The sequence below is a fragment of the Pteropus medius genome, unplaced genomic scaffold (assembly GCF_902729225.1).
Source record: "Pteropus medius unplaced genomic scaffold, Ma_sr-lr_union100, whole genome shotgun sequence".
In the NCBI taxonomy this organism is placed as follows: Eukaryota; Metazoa; Chordata; class Mammalia; order Chiroptera; family Pteropodidae; genus Pteropus; species Pteropus medius.
In genome coordinates, this window is record NW_024340849.1 from 18202346 (window position 1) to 18222186 (window position 19841).

General features: G+C 38.8%; 1 protein-coding gene across 7 annotated transcripts in view; it reads left to right on the plus strand.

Annotated features, from left to right (window-relative positions):
• Positions 1–117: 117 nt before the first annotated feature.
• CFAP53 (cilia and flagella associated protein 53) overlaps positions 118–19841 on the plus strand; it is a 39595-nt gene continuing 19871 nt past the window's right edge. For 5 of the 7 annotated variants that reach the window (XR_005648361.1, XR_005648354.1, XM_039841881.1 and 2 more), the window contains exons 1-7: positions 118–501; positions 4607–4836; positions 5319–5492; positions 8982–9285; positions 12865–13083; positions 17447–17663; positions 19456–19558. Coding sequence is in view for 5 of the 7 variants with exons in the window: in XM_039841881.1 (XP_039697815.1) it covers positions 433–501; positions 4607–4836; positions 5319–5492; positions 8982–9285; positions 12865–13083; positions 17447–17663; positions 19456–19558 (1316 nt within the window). In the remaining 2 variants the exon portion in view is untranslated. Of the gene's footprint in view, positions 1943–2442; positions 2925–4606; positions 4837–5318; positions 5493–8981; positions 9286–12864; positions 13084–17446; positions 17664–19455; positions 19559–19841 lie in introns of those variants that run through there. The other 2 variants (XM_039841889.1, XM_039841898.1) reach the window with 2 other exon arrangements.

Genomic DNA, 19841 nt, shown 5'->3' on the forward strand with positions numbered 1-19841 from the left:
TAGAGATGACCACGAAATTAAACCTTGCCACGATATGTCCACTAACCTTTCTCATGCATTTAGACCGACTGCAGGATATAAATAGCACAGTCAATTGGAATATAATTAGATCTTCGACTTCACCGCTGGTAAAGGAGGCTTTTTTCCTGCTATTCTGACGAACTCTGGAGGAAGGGGGAGAGGTCGGCAGGAGGCCTGGCAAGGGCGGGGTGAAGACCGCGCAGTCTCAGCTCTTCCGCTCCAAGAGGAAGTTGTGTGTGCCGGCGTCGATGGTCACCATGGTGACGGGACCAACTTCCGTCCACTCACCGGGCGCTATCTCAGCTACACGGACCCTGGCAACCAGACTTCTGTGTCGCGGAAGCTGGTCCTGTAGGTCGCCGAGGTTCGGTAACTGCGGTGGAGGCCGCCCCCATCCTAAGGGACGCGAAAATGTACAGCCAGCGGTTTGGCATCGTACAGCGGGAGGTTAAGGGTCCCACTCCCAAAGTGGTGATTGTGGTAAGCACGAAATGTGTTTGTGGGACCCTACCGCTTTCTGCACTTGCCGTCACTCCAGGCCCAGCTGATCTCAACCTGGCCCTCAGCCCGAGCTCTGAAGGGAAGCAAATGCCTGATGGGTTAAATTTTGAAAGAAGGAAGGATAAGGTCGCTCACCTAACTAAGCTCCCGTACTCCGTCCCTCCCCCACCCCATCTAATCTCTTGCGTCAGTTACAATATTTAGATTCGGTACTTGGAGAATCACCACTTGGGATCTTGAGGGTTTTCAGTATCCAAGACACCCAAAGGAGGTCGGGCCCTTGTGACGTGGAATGTGTGTCACAGAAAGGGCGCTGGGCCAGGCAGCAGGAAATCTGGAGTCCGGGTTGGCCATGATTCAGCTTTATGATCTTGGGCATATGCCTCATCCTGGGAAAATTGTCTAGGCTATGAGGGGTTGTGAGTGGCTATAGAGCCCCTCCTGTGCGAATTCAACTGTAACAGAAGTATCCCTGTAGGCGTGGATGGAAATAGGACCATTTGTTGCCTATAAGGCTGGGGTGATGGTGAGACACTGGGGGAGTGCTGCCTACTGCAGAATTTTATGGGTCCTGCTCAGAACCCCAGACACTTGGTCCATGCACCTGGATTCCTTTGTTTCTACAGACTAGAAAGTATGTGTAATTGGGCAATAACGGTATTATTACTTGAGTACCTGCTGTGTTCACTGCACTGTGGGAGATACAAGGGTGAATACGATGACCCTGGGAGGTCCACCCTTCTGTGGAAGTCTGATCCCTGCCTCAAGTTGCTCGTCATCTAATTGTAGAAACAACTTGCTCATGCACAGAACCATTGAAGGTTAACAGTGGGTAATGATGTGCTGTATTGTCTGTGATGACACTTTATGAAAGATCAGAAATAATGAAGGATACTCTTTTATGCTCCATGGTGCACATAGCAATTCTCCATAGACCTACTCCCTCTTCTTTATGTCCAAGGACTGTAGGATCTGGGTCTCTAAATAAGTACAATGGAAGCTTCTATACAGACTGTAGGGTTCAAGGTGATAATTACAGACTTCGTAAGGGACAGAAACTGATCTACTTAAGTTCAATATCCAAACACAGAGCTCAGGGGGCTGGTGCCATTGGTCAGGTTCCATCACATGTGTTAGGAACCAGTAAGAATTTATATCAACTTACCACTGAACCAGAGAAGCAGGCCTATTTAATACTTTGAGCATGTAGAATAATAAAAAGGAAAAGTAAAACGTCAGAATTGGTGCATCTCAGATGTCAGAGTGTAGTAAGAAGTGTGGATGTTAGAGGTTGCAGAGCTGTTGTGGGAGAAGAATAAAAACCACCATAGACGAGACTTGGATGCTGAACAACTCCAGGAGAAAGCAATAAAAAATGTAATGTCAGAAGTAATGGAGAAGTGAAACGAGCAGCTATTCGGTGAGTGCCTCCTAGGGACCCAGTTATTTACTTCTCAAAATAGTGTTTTAGGAGGACATTTTTTTTGTGATCATGGGTGGAGGGGTAGAGGTCAGATCAAACCTAGTGTGTAAGACATTGTTCTTTAATACGCTAAACTGTAATACTAGAAACTATAATTTGAGATGTTATAGTAACAAAAGCCTTCAGAGACTTTGAACATACAAGGTAGTTATAAAATTATTTGTTTTCCTGCCTTTAGCGTGGTTTAGAGTTCAATATCCACACATAGCTTTCGAACACTTGAAATACGCCTAGTCACATGTTGAGATTATAATATTTTGGATATATTGGTTAAATAAAATATATTATTAAAATTAATTTCCCGTTTCTTTTTATTTTTTAAAATGCAGCTACTAAAAAATGTTAAATTACAGATGGTTTACATTATATTTCTGTCAAACAATGCAGGTTTTGACTAATGCCCACATTGTGCATGGATTGGCATTACCTTGTAAAAGAACTCCAGGACATATCGTATTCAGAGACTTGGTCTTTCCTGATGACCACAGAGTCCTGCCCAGGATGCCCCAAGCCTTAAAGGTCTTCCTAACCCCCTGGCTGCTGCTCTGTCTGTTTCTCACCACCCTCTAACCTATTCCCCTCTTCAGCTAAAATGTACCTCAGAGCCTAGTCCTTGCCCTGATAATTCAAGACAATTGATTCTTGATGATCTTTGTGCTTGGTTCCTGTTCTTAGCCTGCATGTCTATCGGGAGCCTGAGTTCTTATGTATTTCCTGCCCTAGGTGCAGTCTTGACCATGCCCTGCTTTGTTTTTACTAGGTCTGCGTTTGTAAAATGCTATACGTATTATAGAACAGTAGTTTCTCAACTGGCTCTAGACTCTCAATAATTCTAATATGGATTAGCTACTTCCCAGGACATAAGCCCCGACATCTGCCTCCAACACACCACAGCTCTGCCTTATTCAACTAAATCTAGGTACCTATATGTGTACGCTGAACCTTGAATCTTTATCAAGTTGTCTTCAAATGTTGATTTTCTTTCCCCAGGAGACTTGTTTACCAAGACCCAATCCTAGTATTCTGGTAGTCTTGACAGTGATGTTTTAAGTGTAAATGATCAAATTGACTCTCTGCCATATGAGTTATGAGTTTTATTACTGTAAATCAGTACCCCAGAGTCTCACTGCTCACCTAAGGATGACTTGATAACACTGGCCAGAAATACAAACAAAGCTCAAAATAATGGATTTCTTGGTAGCCCTAGGAAGAGCGGAAATTACATCAAGCCCACCCAGAAACTAACTTTGTCTGTCTGTCTGTCTGTCTCTCTCTTTCTCTCTCTCTCTCCTTCCTTTCTCCCCTCCTCTCTCTTCCCACTTCCCTCCCTCCCCTAACTTCCTTCCTTCCTTTCCTTCTCTTTCATATTGAGAACCCAACAGTGGTAGACATGCTCAATGCTAGGAATACAGAAATGAAAAACATATCGTTCATGTGATTTTATTAAATATATTAATATGTATTTAAAATTATGTACACATTTCCAACTTTTTAGTGAATGTTTGTATAAAATGAACATATTGAGAGAAATTCAAGTTACCCTAAACATCAGGAGCACAGCCCTTGCATTAAACTTCGGGCACAAAAAAAATAGAAATAAAGTTCTACCACCAGTGTTTTTTCCCCTTTTATCATAAATTTGCCCTCTTACTCTCCTTTTCTTCCTTCCTTCCTTTTCTTCCTTCCTTCCTTCCTTCCTTCCTTCCTTCCTTCCTTCTTCCTTCCTTCCCCTTCCTTCCTTCCTTCCTTCCTTCCTTCCTTCCTTCCTTCCTTTCCTCTTTCTACAACTCACTTTATATGCATTCTATATACAGTCTACCCTTAAGCAACACGAGTTTGAATTATGCGGGTCCATTTATACATGGATTTTTTTTCAATAAATACTTGTACTATTTTTGATTCACAGTTGGAAATCTAGGACTGCAGAGAGCATTGATCTATGCATTGATCTATGCAGTTTTACATAGGGGACAAGCATCTGAAGATTTTGGTGGGTTTTGGAACCAAACTTCTGTGGATACCAAGGAATGACTTAAGTTTTGGGGGAGTCAAAAGTTACATGTGGATTTTTAACTGCATAGGGGTCAGTGTTCCTAATCCTCATATTGTTCAAGGGTTAACTGTACTTAGATAGTAGCCCCTTTTAATTGAAAGTATTTCGGCGGTAGTAACTATGCTGTCTACTCTTGAGAAACGATGGGATATTGGGGGGCAAAATCAAGGTTAGGGATTAGAAGACCTCTAATTCTTGTTCTATCCAGGTCTGCCCTATTTAAAGTACCTTAGGCAAATCAGTTAATGTCTCTTGTTTAACTAGATAATCTGTAGAGTCCTGTTTAAATTTTTTACTTTATTATTTCATGAACTTTTACTCAAATAGTACTTGAGAAATAGTTGAGACTGATTTGATGACGTCTTGGGTATAGGTTCAAAAGAATCAAACAAGTTATACCATAGGCACTTAAGCTGTTTGCAGTTGTAGCAGGATGTATTAGTTGTATATACCACATTTTAATTGAGTATTGGTGGAGGTCATGATTAATTAAAGATTTGCTATTAATTTTAGGGCTATTATAAGTGATAACTGTTACTTGTTTTCAGAGAGCCAAGCATCCTAAAAGCCAAGGGGCTGAGCAACAACTGGAAAGGATCCAACGCAGCTACCAGAAACATCATGCTGTTTTGGAGTCCATTAAGGCAATGGAGAGGGATCGCTTGAAAGTTGAGTGGGACCAGCACAATGATCGCAAGTTTGTGGATAGTCTTGTGAAAGCAAGAATCAAGGATGCCATGCAAGGGTTTATCATCAATACTGAAGAAAGACGAAATAAGTAAGGCTCACAAACCTGATGACCCAGACTATAAAATAGTCCTAAAACCACAACTTAAGGTTGACCAATCAAAAATCAAGTGAATTTTTATAGTAAGAATCATAGCTGAGATATTCATATTCCTACCAAATGAATAGCTTTTGCTTATTTATATTTTCACTTGTGATATAACCTACATTTTCATGATAGCAAAAGAATAATTGTTGTATATTTCATTAACTTTATTAATATCTGCTCATTTTATTTCCTTTGTTGAAGATGAACATTACATATTTCATGTTTGTTATCAAATAAAATACGGCACAAATGAGTCTCTTTATTGCTTTAAATGATAACTAGTTTTATTTTATGGAAGACTGCAATCATCTTTTATATCTTATAAAATTTATGTTTAAACATGTAATTCTGAATTAAATTTATCAAAATAAAAATCAGTAAATGGTGCATCACAGTTTTAATTTTTTTTTTTCATTTTGTTTCAGGCTACGTGAGCTTTTAGCATCAGAAGAAAATGAGTATTTCACCGAAATGCAATTGAAAGAAGAAACAGTTGAGGAGAAAAAAGATAGAATGAAAGATAAAACCAGATTATTAAAAGAAAAGAAAGAAAAAGAGAGACAGGATTTTGTGGCTGAAAAGTTAGACCAGCAATTCAGGTAATGATGTCAGAAAAACACACACAGAATCTGAACTTGGTATATTAAACAAGGTTTAGGGATGGTAATTTACAGTAAAGTGTAGCCTTAAGAGGATGTACATAGTAGTTGTACCTTTAAGTCTTGGTAATTATATACACATCATTGAATAATGTGGACATCGAGAGGTTTTTGTTGTTGTTTTGCTTTGTTTTGTGGTAAGAACACTTAAGATTTCCTTTCTTAACAAGTTTCAAGTATATGATACAGTATTGTTGCCTATAGTCACCGTACTGTACATTAGATCCCCAGAAGTTATCCATTCATGTTATAACTGAAGAAAAGTATATATTCTTTTACCAACATTTCCCCATTTCTTCACCCTCTACCCTAGCCCCTAGCAACCAGCATTCTACTCTTTGTATCTATATGTTCAGTATAGGAATTTATTTAATTTTTTTTTTTTAGATTGCACATATAAGTGAGATACAGTATTTGTCTTTCTCTTTCTGGCTTATTTCACTTCGTATAACGTCCTCCAGATTCATTCGTGTTGTCTCAAATGGCAGGATTTCTTTCTTTTTTATGCCGAATAATATTTGTTTTAGGGGTGTTTTTATTAAACAGATATTCTAGGATGCATGATCAGAACTCTTGAGGGTAGTGGTCTTGCCTTTGTCAGTTACTGGCAGAGGTGATATAATGAAGTGCCAAAGGACCTAAACTCTAAGGTCAGCCTACCAGCTCTTCCCTCCCAACTCCACCACATATGAAATGTAGGAACTTATCACAGATGCTTAACTTCTCTGTGCCTCCTTTTTCTTATCTGTAAACTGGGCATAATAATAATAATAATAACGAACTTGCAATAATGTTCATTGTAACTTTAGTTTTTATGAAGGCTAAAACAGTTCATACGTGTAAAGTGTTTAGCAAATAATAAGCACTCAGTAAACTGTTGCTAATAATATCACTACTACTGGCTATGTGGCTTGAGAAGACACTTAGGCTCCCTGGGTTTCAATTGCTTTAATTCTAAAATAGGGATAATACTTGCTGCTACATCTGAGCTGTAAGAAGTTTGTGAGGATGAAATAAGATTTTATGTGCGAAAGGATCATGGAAAGCACTCACAAACAAAAAGTTTTCCTCTTATCAATGATTTTTATCATTAAAATAGGTAGCTGTTCTATCTATCTGTAAATAAAAGTGAGGATCCCTAAATCAAGACTTCTTAAGGTCAAGTGAATAGGCGAATCATTAGGATGTAGGGGAAAAATATTTGATATTCATTTTTTATCTCATCTCTTTTTAATTTTAATTTTTGCATGTATTTAATAGTTTGTTAGTAGTAACTTCATATAGTTTATAAATAATAATCTCATTTGTAGGTGCTTAGAATTTTTTTTACTGAAAAGGATACATAATTAAAAGCATTTGAAGACCTACTGATTTAAAGAAATACTTGATATGGGCACCTTCATGAAGTGTTAATTCTGGCTTCTTAGACAACATACATCATCAACTGCCTCAACAACGTTTTTGTACTCTGATTTTATATTAAGGAAGGGAATTGACTTAAGGAAATCATCAGAGACAAGCAGAAAGAGCTACATTTAAGAATATTCACTGCAACATTACAATAGAAGTCAGAAGTAACCTATATGTTCATCAAATAGGGAAATGTTTAAATAAACTACGATATATTTATCAGCTCCATCCTATATTACAGAGCTTAGTAAACTATAATAAAGTTTTGAAGTTAGGAATTATTTTTAAAAATATTTCATGAGGAAACATTCCCAATATAACATTAGATAGAAAAGTTAAGGTACAAGGAATTATTGATATAGGTATATAGTTATGCGGAATGATCCCAATTCTAATAAAAACGCAGACGCACAAGACTGGAACGAAATACGCTAACATGTTAATAGCAGTTATCTCTTGGTAGTGGGATTAAGTATTTTTAGTGTGTTCATACTCTTCTATATACATACAATTTTTCTGCAATGACTATGTATTTGTTTTGTAGTTAGGAAGAAAGCTGTACTTGTTATTCTTAGGCTTTAGAATTTTATTAATTGAACAACTTTCCTAGAGTATTAATCATAGTATTGGGAAGGACTTTAATAAGTTATCATGGTCAATACTGATAGAATTTCACTGACGGATTTCAGACAAGTGAATTCATTTTTCATTGTTAAAGTGTTTTGTTTCTCTGATAACCTAGTAATTTTAACTTCTGTTATCTTTGAGCTTTCCACAGAATATGGGTAACTGCTTTGTATCATTTATGTAGCTAATAAGCATGACCGTATATCAGTTAAACCAATAATTATTTATTGGGCATTGGGTGGGTAATATAGGGCATGTATTCCTGGAATGTATTCCTGAGTCCCATCACTCACAGAGATTCCAGTTTAGTTAGGGAAATGAGAGACTAATCCTAGTCTTAGCAACTAAAATTTCATCAAAAGTTCTTTATTATACCCATTATTAAACTTCAGCTTCTTGACGCTGATTTTGATTTAGAAAATGGGAAGACTTGTTTATAAACATTGCCTTCAATCAGAGGTTCTCACACGTGGCTGTCTGCCAGAACCCCCTGAGGCACTCTAAAAAAATACAGTTGCCTGGGTCCTACCCCTAGTTACTCTGATTTAGCTAGTCTGGTCTGGGGGTAGGGGAGGGAAGAAGTGGGGAGTAGGATTTTGAAAATATCCTTAAGTAATTCTAAAGTGTAGACATTGTTGAAAATCACAGCCCTTTAATTTAAAAAGGGCTCATTAAAGAACTTTTGAAGAGACTTGAATTACTAAGACTGAAAGAAAGGATGAGGTCTAAACACTTACTGAGAGAGTATTTCTCCAATGGTGACATAAGCGTGCGTGTGAAAAGGCAACAATAGGGCTGTTTTCTCAGCTCTGGCAGAAACCCCTTCAGTGGCATGCGCTCTGCCTGGGAGTGAGCCCAGGGGCAGTGGGGAAACCTCGTCATGCCATGCTGACTCTAACCTTGGATCGCTCCTTGGATGTGCATGTGGGGTCTCTCCTCAACAAAGCTTTAATCCCCTTGTCACGTTGCAGGGACCTTCTCCCTTCTCTTTCCACCACAGTGATAATAACAGTTACCATTTATTGAGCTCCTCTTCTCTACCAGGCATTTACAGCCATTATCTCTGATCCTTCCTTACCAGAACCTTGAAAGGTTTTACAGATAAAGAAACAGGCTCAGAGAAGTCCAGTTTTTGATTCAAGTTCACATAAGAAATGTCCAAACTAGGATTCAAAAAGCCTGCTGGGTCTCTCTCTCCCGTGCCTGTATTTTGTCTGTGACATCGTGGCGCCTGCCCCCATGCTGCCCCGTCACATGTTCCCTCTGCTTGGAGTGCCTACATCCAGATCTTTTGCTTTTCTTACTTCAGTGTCTGCCTGTACAGATATGTGCGTAAATAGAGCAGGGTCTCATGAAAGGCTTGGCTTTGCCTTTTTAAAATTCTCCTTTCAGAGAACGCTGTGAGGAGCTCCGTGTCGAATTGTTTGGTGTCCATCAGAAGAAGGTGTGCGAGGAGCGGAAAGCACAGATTGCATTTAATGAGGAGCTGAAAAGACGAAAACTGGTGGAAGAGCAGATGTTCTCAAAGCTCTGGGAGGAAGACCGATTAGCCAAGGAAAAGCGAGAAGCGGAAGAGGCGAGGAGACAGAAAGAGCTGGTGGAGAACACACGCCTGGGGCTCAACGCCCAGATCACGGGCCTCAAGGCGCAGAGGCAGGCAGCGCGGCAGCTGAAGGAAGAAGAGGCGCGCTTTTTGGTGGGCCTTTTAGAATGCTTGTCGCGGGATGATCAGCTCAGTGGGCACAGTACGCAGTTTGCAGGCCTGTTACTGTACGGTTTACCTAATGGCCTGGGCTGGTTCACAGGGCAACATGGTCAGAGCCTGGGGTTTCAAGGCCCAGCTAACAGTGCCAGCCCATTGTACAGGGCAAGTTACTTTGCTATTGTGACTTAGTTTCTTCATGTGAAAAACGAAGGAAAAGCTACTTGTTGTGAGGATGAAATGGGGTAATCACTGGCTGTACTATGGAAGTCTGGTGACAATTTGGCAACATTTCCCATCCTTTGATATAGAAATTGACAGTTTCCAAATCCTATGAAAAAGTGCCATACAACAGCTACCTCAGCCCTCTGGCCACCAACATCGATAATTTAATTTCGTTTCAACAAGATCACTGTCCGTACTGTATAGAAGTTAGAGTTATCACTGGAAACATGTGAAAACACTTGAAAAAGTAGCAATTTTATATGTATATCAAGCTTTCGGCAACTGATACTTTAGTACCACTAAATTTAGGAAAAAAGTATTATTTTCCTGGGCAATCTCGAGTATTGAAATTTGGAACCATAACAGATGTCAAGTATTTCAGAGTCCTAGAAGCCTTCTCTGGGTTTGAGACAGTTTTCTTTCAAAGAGTTTAGTAGAAGATGTATAAAAATATTTTAGCTTCTCTTAGACCATCAAAATGGTTGCCCCCAGACTGCCTTATATGGATCCATCCTCTGGTGTAAGATACCTAGTGAGTCATTTTTACTTCCGGCATTCTGGTACCATGTACTGGCTTTTTTCTCGCACCAAACAATTCTCTGATTTTGTGTGGACTCCAACTAGGTGTCCTACAATTCAATTCAATTCTGACACTAACTATCCAGAGATACTGTCAGATTCCACATGTTTAAGGGCTCAGCCCCACAAGATGGCCCCCACGTCAGACACCAGTCACAAGTTAGTGGGTCCCCAGGTTACCTACACTTCTGTCCAACATGGCTGCAAAGTCAGAGGTTCTCATGACTGTCACTCAGGTTTGATGATTCGCTAACACAACTCGTAGAAGTCAGGAAAATGCTTTGTCTTCCATTACTGGTTTACCGTAGAGGATATAAAAGGGAGAGCCAAATGGAAGGGATGCATAAGGCAGGTATGGGAAGTGGTGCACAGAGCTTCCATGCCCTTTCTGGACGTGCAACGTTCCCAACACCTCGATATGTTCACCGACCCAGATGATCTCCGAACCCTGTAATTTGGGGTTTTTATGGAGGTTTCATTATGTAGGCATCATTGATTAAATTACTGACCACAGGTGATCGAACTCCATTTCTGGTTTCCCTCCCCTCTCTAGGTGTCAAAAGGCAGAGATGAAAGTTTCAAACCTCTGATCACATGGTTTGGTCTTTCTGTTTACCAGCCCTCATCCTGAAGCTCCAGCCACCAGTCATCTTAGGGTACAAAAGATCGTCTTATCACTTTGGTGATTCCAAGGGTTTTAGGAGCTATGTGCTAGGAACCAGGACAAAGATCAAATATTTATTTTTTATTATATCATACACTTAGCTATTTCTACACTTCTTTAACAACGTTTTAAAAAAAAATTTTGGAACTCTTAGACTCACAAGAAGTTGCAAAAAATAGTAGAGAGTTCCTGTGTGCCCTTTTATAACCAAACATTCCTTTACGTGTGTGTGTGTGTGTGTGTGTGTGTGTGTATGTGTGTGTGTGTAGCAGGAATTTACATTGGTGTAATACTTTCAGCTAAAGTTAGTCCTTATTTAACTAAACTAAAATCTTCTTTGAATCTCACCAGTTTTTACGTGTACTCTTCGGGGGAATGGTATAGTTCTATGGAATTTTATCACACGGATAGATTTATGTAACCACTACCAAAATCAGGACACAGAACTGTTCCATCACCCAGAGAAACTACTTCCAGCTGCTCCTTTATAGTTTCAGTCTCCCTCAACCCTAACCTTTGGCAGCCCCTGATATGTTGTTTGTCACTATTATTTTGTGATTTTGAGAATGTTATATAAATTCCACCTTTTTAAATGTTTTATTATGAACACTTTAAATGCAGTGGGTACAATGAATCTCCATGTATCCATTTCCCAGTTTCAGTGGCTTAACATTTTGCCATATTGGTTTCCTCTGTCCTTTCTATCCCCTCTGTTTTCATGTTTTAAAACAAATCCCAGAAATCTCATTTCCCCCTTCAATACACCTCAACTAGTGCATCTCAGCAACAACATAATTTAGGACATCTTCTTACGCAATGCCAATGTCAGACCTAAAAAAATTGACAACAGTTCGTTTTTATCATCTAAAATCAGCAAAAAAATTTCCATCATTCTTTAAATTATTTGCTATTAAATCAGAATCCGAACATGTTTGTTCTCAGTCTCTTTTAGAAAGAGTGACGACTTGTTCAGTATTCAAACCAGGGTGCGTTTAAGACAAAGGGGTCCGGTCAGTTCATGGCACTGGCACAACAGGTGTTCAATTAGAGCTATCCCGGTGAAACCAAAACATGGCAAATGACTTTTAGTCTCTTAATCTTGAATATGTTCTCTCTATCCCTACTCTACCTGTCTCGTAGTCTGGATTTGGCTAATTGCTTCCTCCTCGCGTGGTTAATCTTTTAAAAAAAGTGTGGCCTGGCTTTCATGTTTGGTACCCATTGCTTTCCCTTAGAGACTGCCAAATATATTCACTTATATTATCTCATTTGATCCTTACAATTCAGTGGGGATGTACTGCTCATGGCATTAATGGAAATGTCTAGTACATACCTCCCCTCTCATAAACCAGTAATCATGGCTGGTGTGAGTTTCGGTTGAATCAAGTCAAATTGGGATTTGTATTTCATCTTCACTATTACTACATTATCTCCTGTCTCAGTTGGGCAAGTACTTATCCCTCCAGGAGAGTTCAGCTGCCTCTGGCAGGAGGACTAATGCCTCAGTTACACCATCCCCAGATTTTCTACCAAATCCACAATGCCCAGCAGCATTGGTACCCTAGTTAAAACTGCTTGACAAGCCAGGCAATTAAGCCAGCCAGGAGGGTCAGAAAGATGAAAAGGTGAGAGGAATGGGGGGATACTTGTAAAAAGTTAAATGCGGAAAGTTTAGTTTTATATTTAGCTAATGTGCACATTTCCGTTTTTGGACTCTTACTGTTGCTTAATAATGTATCCAAATCAAGACGTGCAGATTGCAGATTTGCATAGAAGAGAAAAGTCTAGAAGTCTAGTACACTGAAAACTTAAGCGCAATGGTGAGTGATGAGTACTGGGTTTAAAGATGACTTCTCTTCATACTTTTCTGCATTTCGAACTCGACAACTATTTATTACTTTATAATTACACATACAGATCAATTTTACAAAGGTTTATTGCTGACTCAGAAATGAAAAGGTGAGTTTTATTTCTTATAGTCCCTCTAAATCCAGGTGTGTATATTTCTAAGAAACCCTTTCTTCCTAACACTTGAATGAAATGCATTAATTTATTGTTTTGTCCAACTGTTCTGATGCATTGTCTTCATTATTGTTTTACCTTAGGAAAATGACAAAGCTCAGGTGAAACTTGAGAATGAGCAGGAGAAGCTAAAGAAACAGAAGACGAAACAGGAAATTAGGACCACTTTGCAAAAAGCTCTCCGAGAGAAGATAGAACATATTCAGCAGGAATACAGAGAAGAGCAGGACTTGGACTTGAAGCTTGTGCAAAGAGCCCTGCAAGACTTACAGGAAGAGGCTGATAAAAAGAAGCAGAAAAGAGTAAGATGTTTATTCAGTGCCTACTATATTCCTTGAGCTGTCAGCCTTATGGGAGCCAGCCACATGTAGAATGAACCATAACAGTGCTACCCAAAGTGTGGTCCATGAACCAACAGCATCAGCATCATCTGGGAGGATGGAAGATAGAGAAATTCGTAGGCTCCCGAATCAGAATCTGTAAATCCAGATCTTGTCAGGAGCAAGAAGTTTGTTTTAACAAGCTCTTCCAGGTGATTCTGTTGCTCACGGAATTTTGGGAACTCCTATAACGTGTTAGCACTGTGATAGCCGGATGAGATCTCAAGAAGTGGAGTAAGTATGCCTGGAAGTTGGGGAAGACATCACTGAGAAAGTGGTATTTGAGTTGGACATTGAAGGATCTGTAAAGTTTTGTCAGGCAAAGAGAGAAGAGAAAAGCATTCCAGTATTTATTTAGCTGTCTGTTTCCTTTGAAATTTGTATTGAACTCTTAAGGGCATGGTGCCTTTCCTACAGTATTTTTTTTTTTATACTTTATATTTTACAGCCTTTTTAGGTTCACAGCAAAATTGAGCAGAAGATACAGAAGTTTCCCATATGCCCCTGCCCCCACTTTTGCATAGTCTTCCCCATTATCAGCATCCCCCATCAGAGTGGTACATTTGTTACAATTGATTAACCTATATTGATATCATTCTCACCCAAAGTCCATAAGGTCCACATGGTGTTGTGTATCCTGTGGGTTTGGACAAATGTATCTACTGTGACAGTATCATACAGAGTTGTTTCAGTGGTCTAAAACTATCTCCATAGTTTTGCCTTTTCCAAAATATCATACAGTTGGAATCTTAGTATGTAGCATTTTCAGATTGGCTTATTTCACTAAGTAATATGCATTTAAGTTTCTTCCACATCTTTTCATGGCTTGATAGCTCATTTCCTTTTAGCACTTTATAATATTCCATTGTGTGAATGTACCACAGTTTATCCATTCACCTACTGGAAGACATCCTTGGTTGCTTCCAAGCGTTGGTGATTATGAGTAAAGTTGCTGTACACATTCATGTGCAGGTTTTTGTGTGGATATAAGTTTTTAATTTGGGTACATACCAAGGAGCATCATGATTGTTGGACCATATGGTGAGAATATGTTCAGTTTTGTAAGAAACTGCCAAACTGTCTTCCAAAGTGGCTGTACTATTTTGCATTCCCGCCAGCAATGAATGAGAGTTCCGGTTGCTCCACATCATTGTCAGCATTTGCTGTTGTGAGTGTTCTGGACTTTGGCCGTTTTAATAGGTGTATAGTGGTATCTCATTGTTATTTTAATTTGTGTTTTTTTGGACCGTGGAGCACAAGAGCTATGTGGCTAAATAGGATATTGATAGTGTGCTAATTAGAATTTAATTAAGTACCCATGCTCACTTGTGGGATAAAGATTTCAATCTTGTGAACCTAAATATGAATAAAAATTTTACCCCCCCCATTTTGAGGAGGAAGGGTGGGGGCACCGAGAGATTTTAGGGAGCCTTTGGGCGTAGAACTGAAGAGTACTAGGAGACTCCAAGATGGAATTGGGGGGTGGCTTGAGAGTGTTGAGGAAAGCAGGGCGAGCCTGAAAAAGGAAAAATAATACTAATTTGTGTTTTTCTGATGACATATGATGTAGAGCATTAAAGACTCTGAACCCAATTTCAATGTGTGAATGTGGGGATTTTCCCCCAACACTGCCAAGCAATGCTTGGGACACCAGCTGGGTATCCTACAATTCAACTCTATTCTGACACTACCCAGGGATAGCATCAGATTCCATAGGTAAAGGCTGTCCTACAAGACCAGTTTCTATTTCAGACGCCAGTTGCAAGCCCAGGTTGTTAACTGGGCTTCTGACAACTGGCTACAAATTGGAGCTTCCAACAACCCGCTCCAACTCAGGATGCCAATCGCAAGTTTAGGTTACTCGTACTTCTGACCAACTATAAATCAGAGGTTCTCACAACTCCCTCCTTGGGTTTGATGAACTGCTAGAGCCTCTCATGGAACTCAGAGAAACCCATTTACTCACTAGATTACAGGTTTATTCCAAAGAATATTAAAGGATACAAATGAACAGCCAGAGGAAGGATACATAGGGTGAAGTCCTAAACAAAGGAGCTTCTGTCCTCATGTTGTTTGGGGCCCAGCACAGTGGAACATGAAAGTGTTCTGGTTCCCCAACCCAGAAGCTTTCTGAACCCTTTCCTTTTGGATTTTCATGGAGGCTTCATTAGACAGGCATGATTGGTTAAATCATTGGCCATTGGTGACCGATTCAGCCTCCAGCCCTTCTCCCCTCTCAAGAGGTCAAGGGGTAGGACTCCAGGTTCTAACCATCTAAACACATGGTTGGTTCCTTTGACATCAAGCCTCCAACCTTAGGTGCTGTCCAAAAGTCACCCCATTAACATAAGGCCCCTTTTTTGTTCTAATCATTTAGGAAATACTAAGGGCTGTAAGAGCTGTGTGCCAGAAAAGGGGGCAAAGACCAAATATATTCATTCATTTCTTACCACAAATTGTTCACAATATCACAAGCATCATGAAATCATGTATTATGTGACCTTTGGCTTCTTTCACTTAGCATAATGTTTTCAAAGCTTTTCTTGTGCTTACTGACCATTTGTATGTCTTCTCTGGAGAAATATGTTTGAAGTCTATTGTATAGACTTCTCTCAGAAGTCTATTGAAGTCATTTGCCCAATTTTTAATTGAGCTATTTATTTTTTCATTATTGAGTTGTAAGAGTTTTTTATATGTTCTATAAGCTCCACCTTATATAAGTGGTTTGTAAATATTTTTTTCTCATTCCATGGGTTGACTTTTCTCTTTCTTGATGGTGACCCTTGAAGTGTAAAAGTTTTAAATTTTGATGAAGTCCAGTTTATCTAAATTTTCTTTTGTTGCTTTTGCTTTTGGCGTCATATCTAAAAAACTGTTCCTACTCCAAGGCCACAAAAATGTGGTCTGTGTTTTCTTCTTAGAGTTTTATAGTTTTAGCTCTTACATTTAGGCTTTTGATCCGTTTTGAGTTAAATTTTGTATATGGTATGAGGTAGAGGTCCGACTTCATTCTTTTGCATGTGGGTATCCAGTTGTCCCTGCACCATTTTTTGAAGAGACTTTTCTTCCCCTATTGAATTGCCATGGCAGCCTGGTCAAAGATCAATCGACAGTGAATGTGAGGGTTTATTTCTGGACTCTCAGTTCTATTCCTTGAGTCTATATTTCCATTCTGGTGCAGTGTCAAAGATCTATATATCTTGATTATTGAAGCTTTGCAGTAAGTTTGAAATCAGGAGATGTGAATCCTCCAACTTTGTTTGTTTTGACTATTCTGGCTCCCTTGCATTTCTGTATGAAGCCAATTGGGATTCTGAAGGGATTATTTTGAGTTCTGTAGACTAATTTGGGGACAATTGCCATTTTTACTACGTACATGATCCATGAACGTAGGATATCTTCCCACTTATTTAGATCTTCTTTAATTTATTCCAATGATGTTTCTTAGTTTTCAGAGTTTAAGTTTTGCCCTTCTCTTGTTAAATAACTTAAGTAACTATGAGACTATGTATACAAGCCATTCTGAGGCTACACCCACAGACCTTGCTGGTCCTACTGCAGATCTATAATGTTCTCAAGAGAGATCAGAGATTGGATGAAACCACATAAATATAATACCATGAAAGATGGAGAAGCCAACTAAAAACGTTTTATTATAAAGCTCGGTTCACAGCCTTAGTTGCACATTAAAATCACCTGGGGGACTTAAAAGCTATTCCTTAAATAGGAATCTCTGGAGGTGAGACTCAGCCCTTAGTGCCTTTTAAAGCTCCCCAGGTGATTCCTAAGTGTAGCTAAGACTGAGAATTACTATTATAAAGGATCAGGTGATGCATCTTCTAGTCAGAGACAGTGCTATAATAATAGCACTTATCAGGTTAAGATTTAATCTACTTAAATGAAATTAAAGCTGTATAATTGCAAATTATTTGGGCACTGCTTTGAGAAACACTTTGGGAAAGTGTTTGAATTAACTTATTCAACAATGTATTTTAAAACATTTCAAACAGGTAACAAAGAACAGTACAGTAAACCCTTATGTGTTCCTCGCCTAGCTTCAACCACCATCAAATAATGGCCATTCTTGTTTCATCTATACTCCCACCCATGTCCCACCACCACCTCTGAATATTTTGAAGTAAACCCTTGACATACTATTTCATCTATAAATGTTTCAGTATGTAATTCTAAAATACTGAGATCGTAATTCTAAAAGATTGTTTTTAAACATCCTCAACATCATTATTACACCTAGTAGTAATGAGGTAATTTTTGTGTTATGTAGGAAGAAATGATAAGAGAACAGAAGATATATCATCAATATTTGGCACAGCGACGCAAGGAAGAAAAAGCTCAGGAGAAAGAATTGGACAGAATAATAGAGGAAGAGAAGGAAAAGAAGTTGGCTGAGAAAGACAAGCAGCTGAAACTCGAAAAGGAGGCAAGGAAACAACTTGTGAATGAGGTCATGTGTACAAGAAAACTTCAAGTTCAAGAAAAGTGTAAGGAAATGAATTATAATTATATTTTAGCTGGGCCTTAGTTCAATTTAAGTAGTGACCAAAAATATTATATCAAGTGGGTATTATGTGTGAAATACTATGAGGGATGGAGAAAGGATTAAGGCAAGATCCTTGCTTTGCAGAACTTGAATACATGAAGTAAGCATATGAAGAGTTTTATATCCTGAAGACTGAGCAGTCATGGGTTAAAGGAACAGTATGTCTTATAAATAGTCTGTGTGCCTTAGTAATTAGGGACGGTGAGAAGGTAGGGCACAGACACATGTTTCCCCCTCTTCCCTTTCATCTACCCTTCTTCTTTCCGCATGTGTCACCATACCTCCCTACCTGCGTACCTTGGCTTGGGTAGTTTTCTCTGCCTATGATGCGTTTGTTCTTGAGAAATTCTGGACACCCTTCAAGGAAGCGCAGACATCTCATTCCTTGAGAGGTCCCCTGTGTTCCCATGTTAGTAATAAATCCTCTTTCTGGAGCTCTCACTGTGTCTTGCTCATGTCTTAGCATACCATTGTACTCCCTCAGTTTCAAACAGTGCTTGGTTACAAAAGAAAATATTTGTAGAGAGGGTGAACTGCCTCTTTTAGATTTCTACCATGCTATGTCCAGCCCGATGAACCAGTGAGGCAGTAGATGGACGTATTTACTGTTAGGGGACCATTAGACTTCACACTCGTTGTCTTTGCAAGAGAAAGCTCATCTTGGTTCCGTTGATTAATTTTCCACTCCAGGAATTACAACAGTGGTTGGAAATTAGGTCAATTTTAGATGGAGTTTTAGGAAAAATGAGAAGGAAACCTATAAGCTAAAAAGATATCTATATTCATTCTTGATAAATGTTTTAGAATATATTGAGAAAACATAGACGTTTAAGTATTTGAGACCATTTATAGACAAGGAAACAAAATCAACTATAATTCCACCTACTCAGGAATAGCAACTATTCACAACTTGGTGTATTCCTTCCAGTATTTTTACTATATATATAATTTCCCCTCACAAATCAGGATCATGGTGTATATATTGTTTCACATCTGGATTTTTCCATTTATCATAAACATTTTTCCAGGTCATTTTTTTTTCCAATTATAAGATTGTAATGTTGCCTACAAATCCATTATAAAAATGGACCATAATTTATTTTATCTAAACACAACTAATGGACCTTCAGATTGTTTTGAATCTTTTTACTAGTACTTTAGCATTGCAGGTTACTATCTCTGTAAATAATTTTTTGGCTCAAATATGATAGTTTAATATAAATTACTGTAAGTGGATTTTGGGACCCAAAATATGTACTTTTCAGATGTATGTTACCCAGCTGTAGTTATTCTTTTGTGAACTCTGTTTTCTTTGTCATTTTGTCTACTGGATGCTTCAGTCTGTCTTATTTATATAAAAGCTTTTTATATTAAGACTTTTTAAATATTCATTTTTTAATAAATAAAATCTCTCGTTAACATAAATGACAATTGAACCATTTGTCTTCAAGAAGAGAAAGGTGAGAACTGTGCCAGTGGTAATCTGATCTGAAAAAGGCCAATCGTAGATTCTTTAAAAATAAAAAATGATCTGTAGATCACGGCACATGTCAGCCTAAACCCTATTCATTCCTCAGTGGAGGTAACTACTTCTACCTTACTGATCTGTGATCCAGCCCAGCTATTCTAAGCTCTGCCTTTCTAAAAACAATGTGGAACTGATGCCCAGAAAGATGTCAGCAAGTCTTGTCTGAAAAAAGCCACTTAGCAAAAATTACTTTTGTGTTTCTTAGTGCAACGAAAAGCAAAAGAACAGGAAGAACTTGCTATGGAACAAGAATACATAAATGCAGGTCTTAAAGAGCTTAACCGGGAAGAGAATGAGAATTTTGCACGGTATGATTTTGTTTTCTTTATTATTATTTACCACTGAAACAAAAAAAAAAAGGAGATATTTAACATGGAGGACAATGTGCCATAATTCCTGCGTTATTGACATTATTTTACAGCAGTACAGTCGTGCACCATATGATATCGTTTTGACCAATGATGGACTGAATAGCCAAAAGTGGTCCCATGAGATTATAATGGAGCTGACAGACTCCTATCGCCTAGTGATGTCTGAGCCACCACGTTGTAGAACAACTCATTGCTCACATTTGTGGTGGTGCTGGTGTAA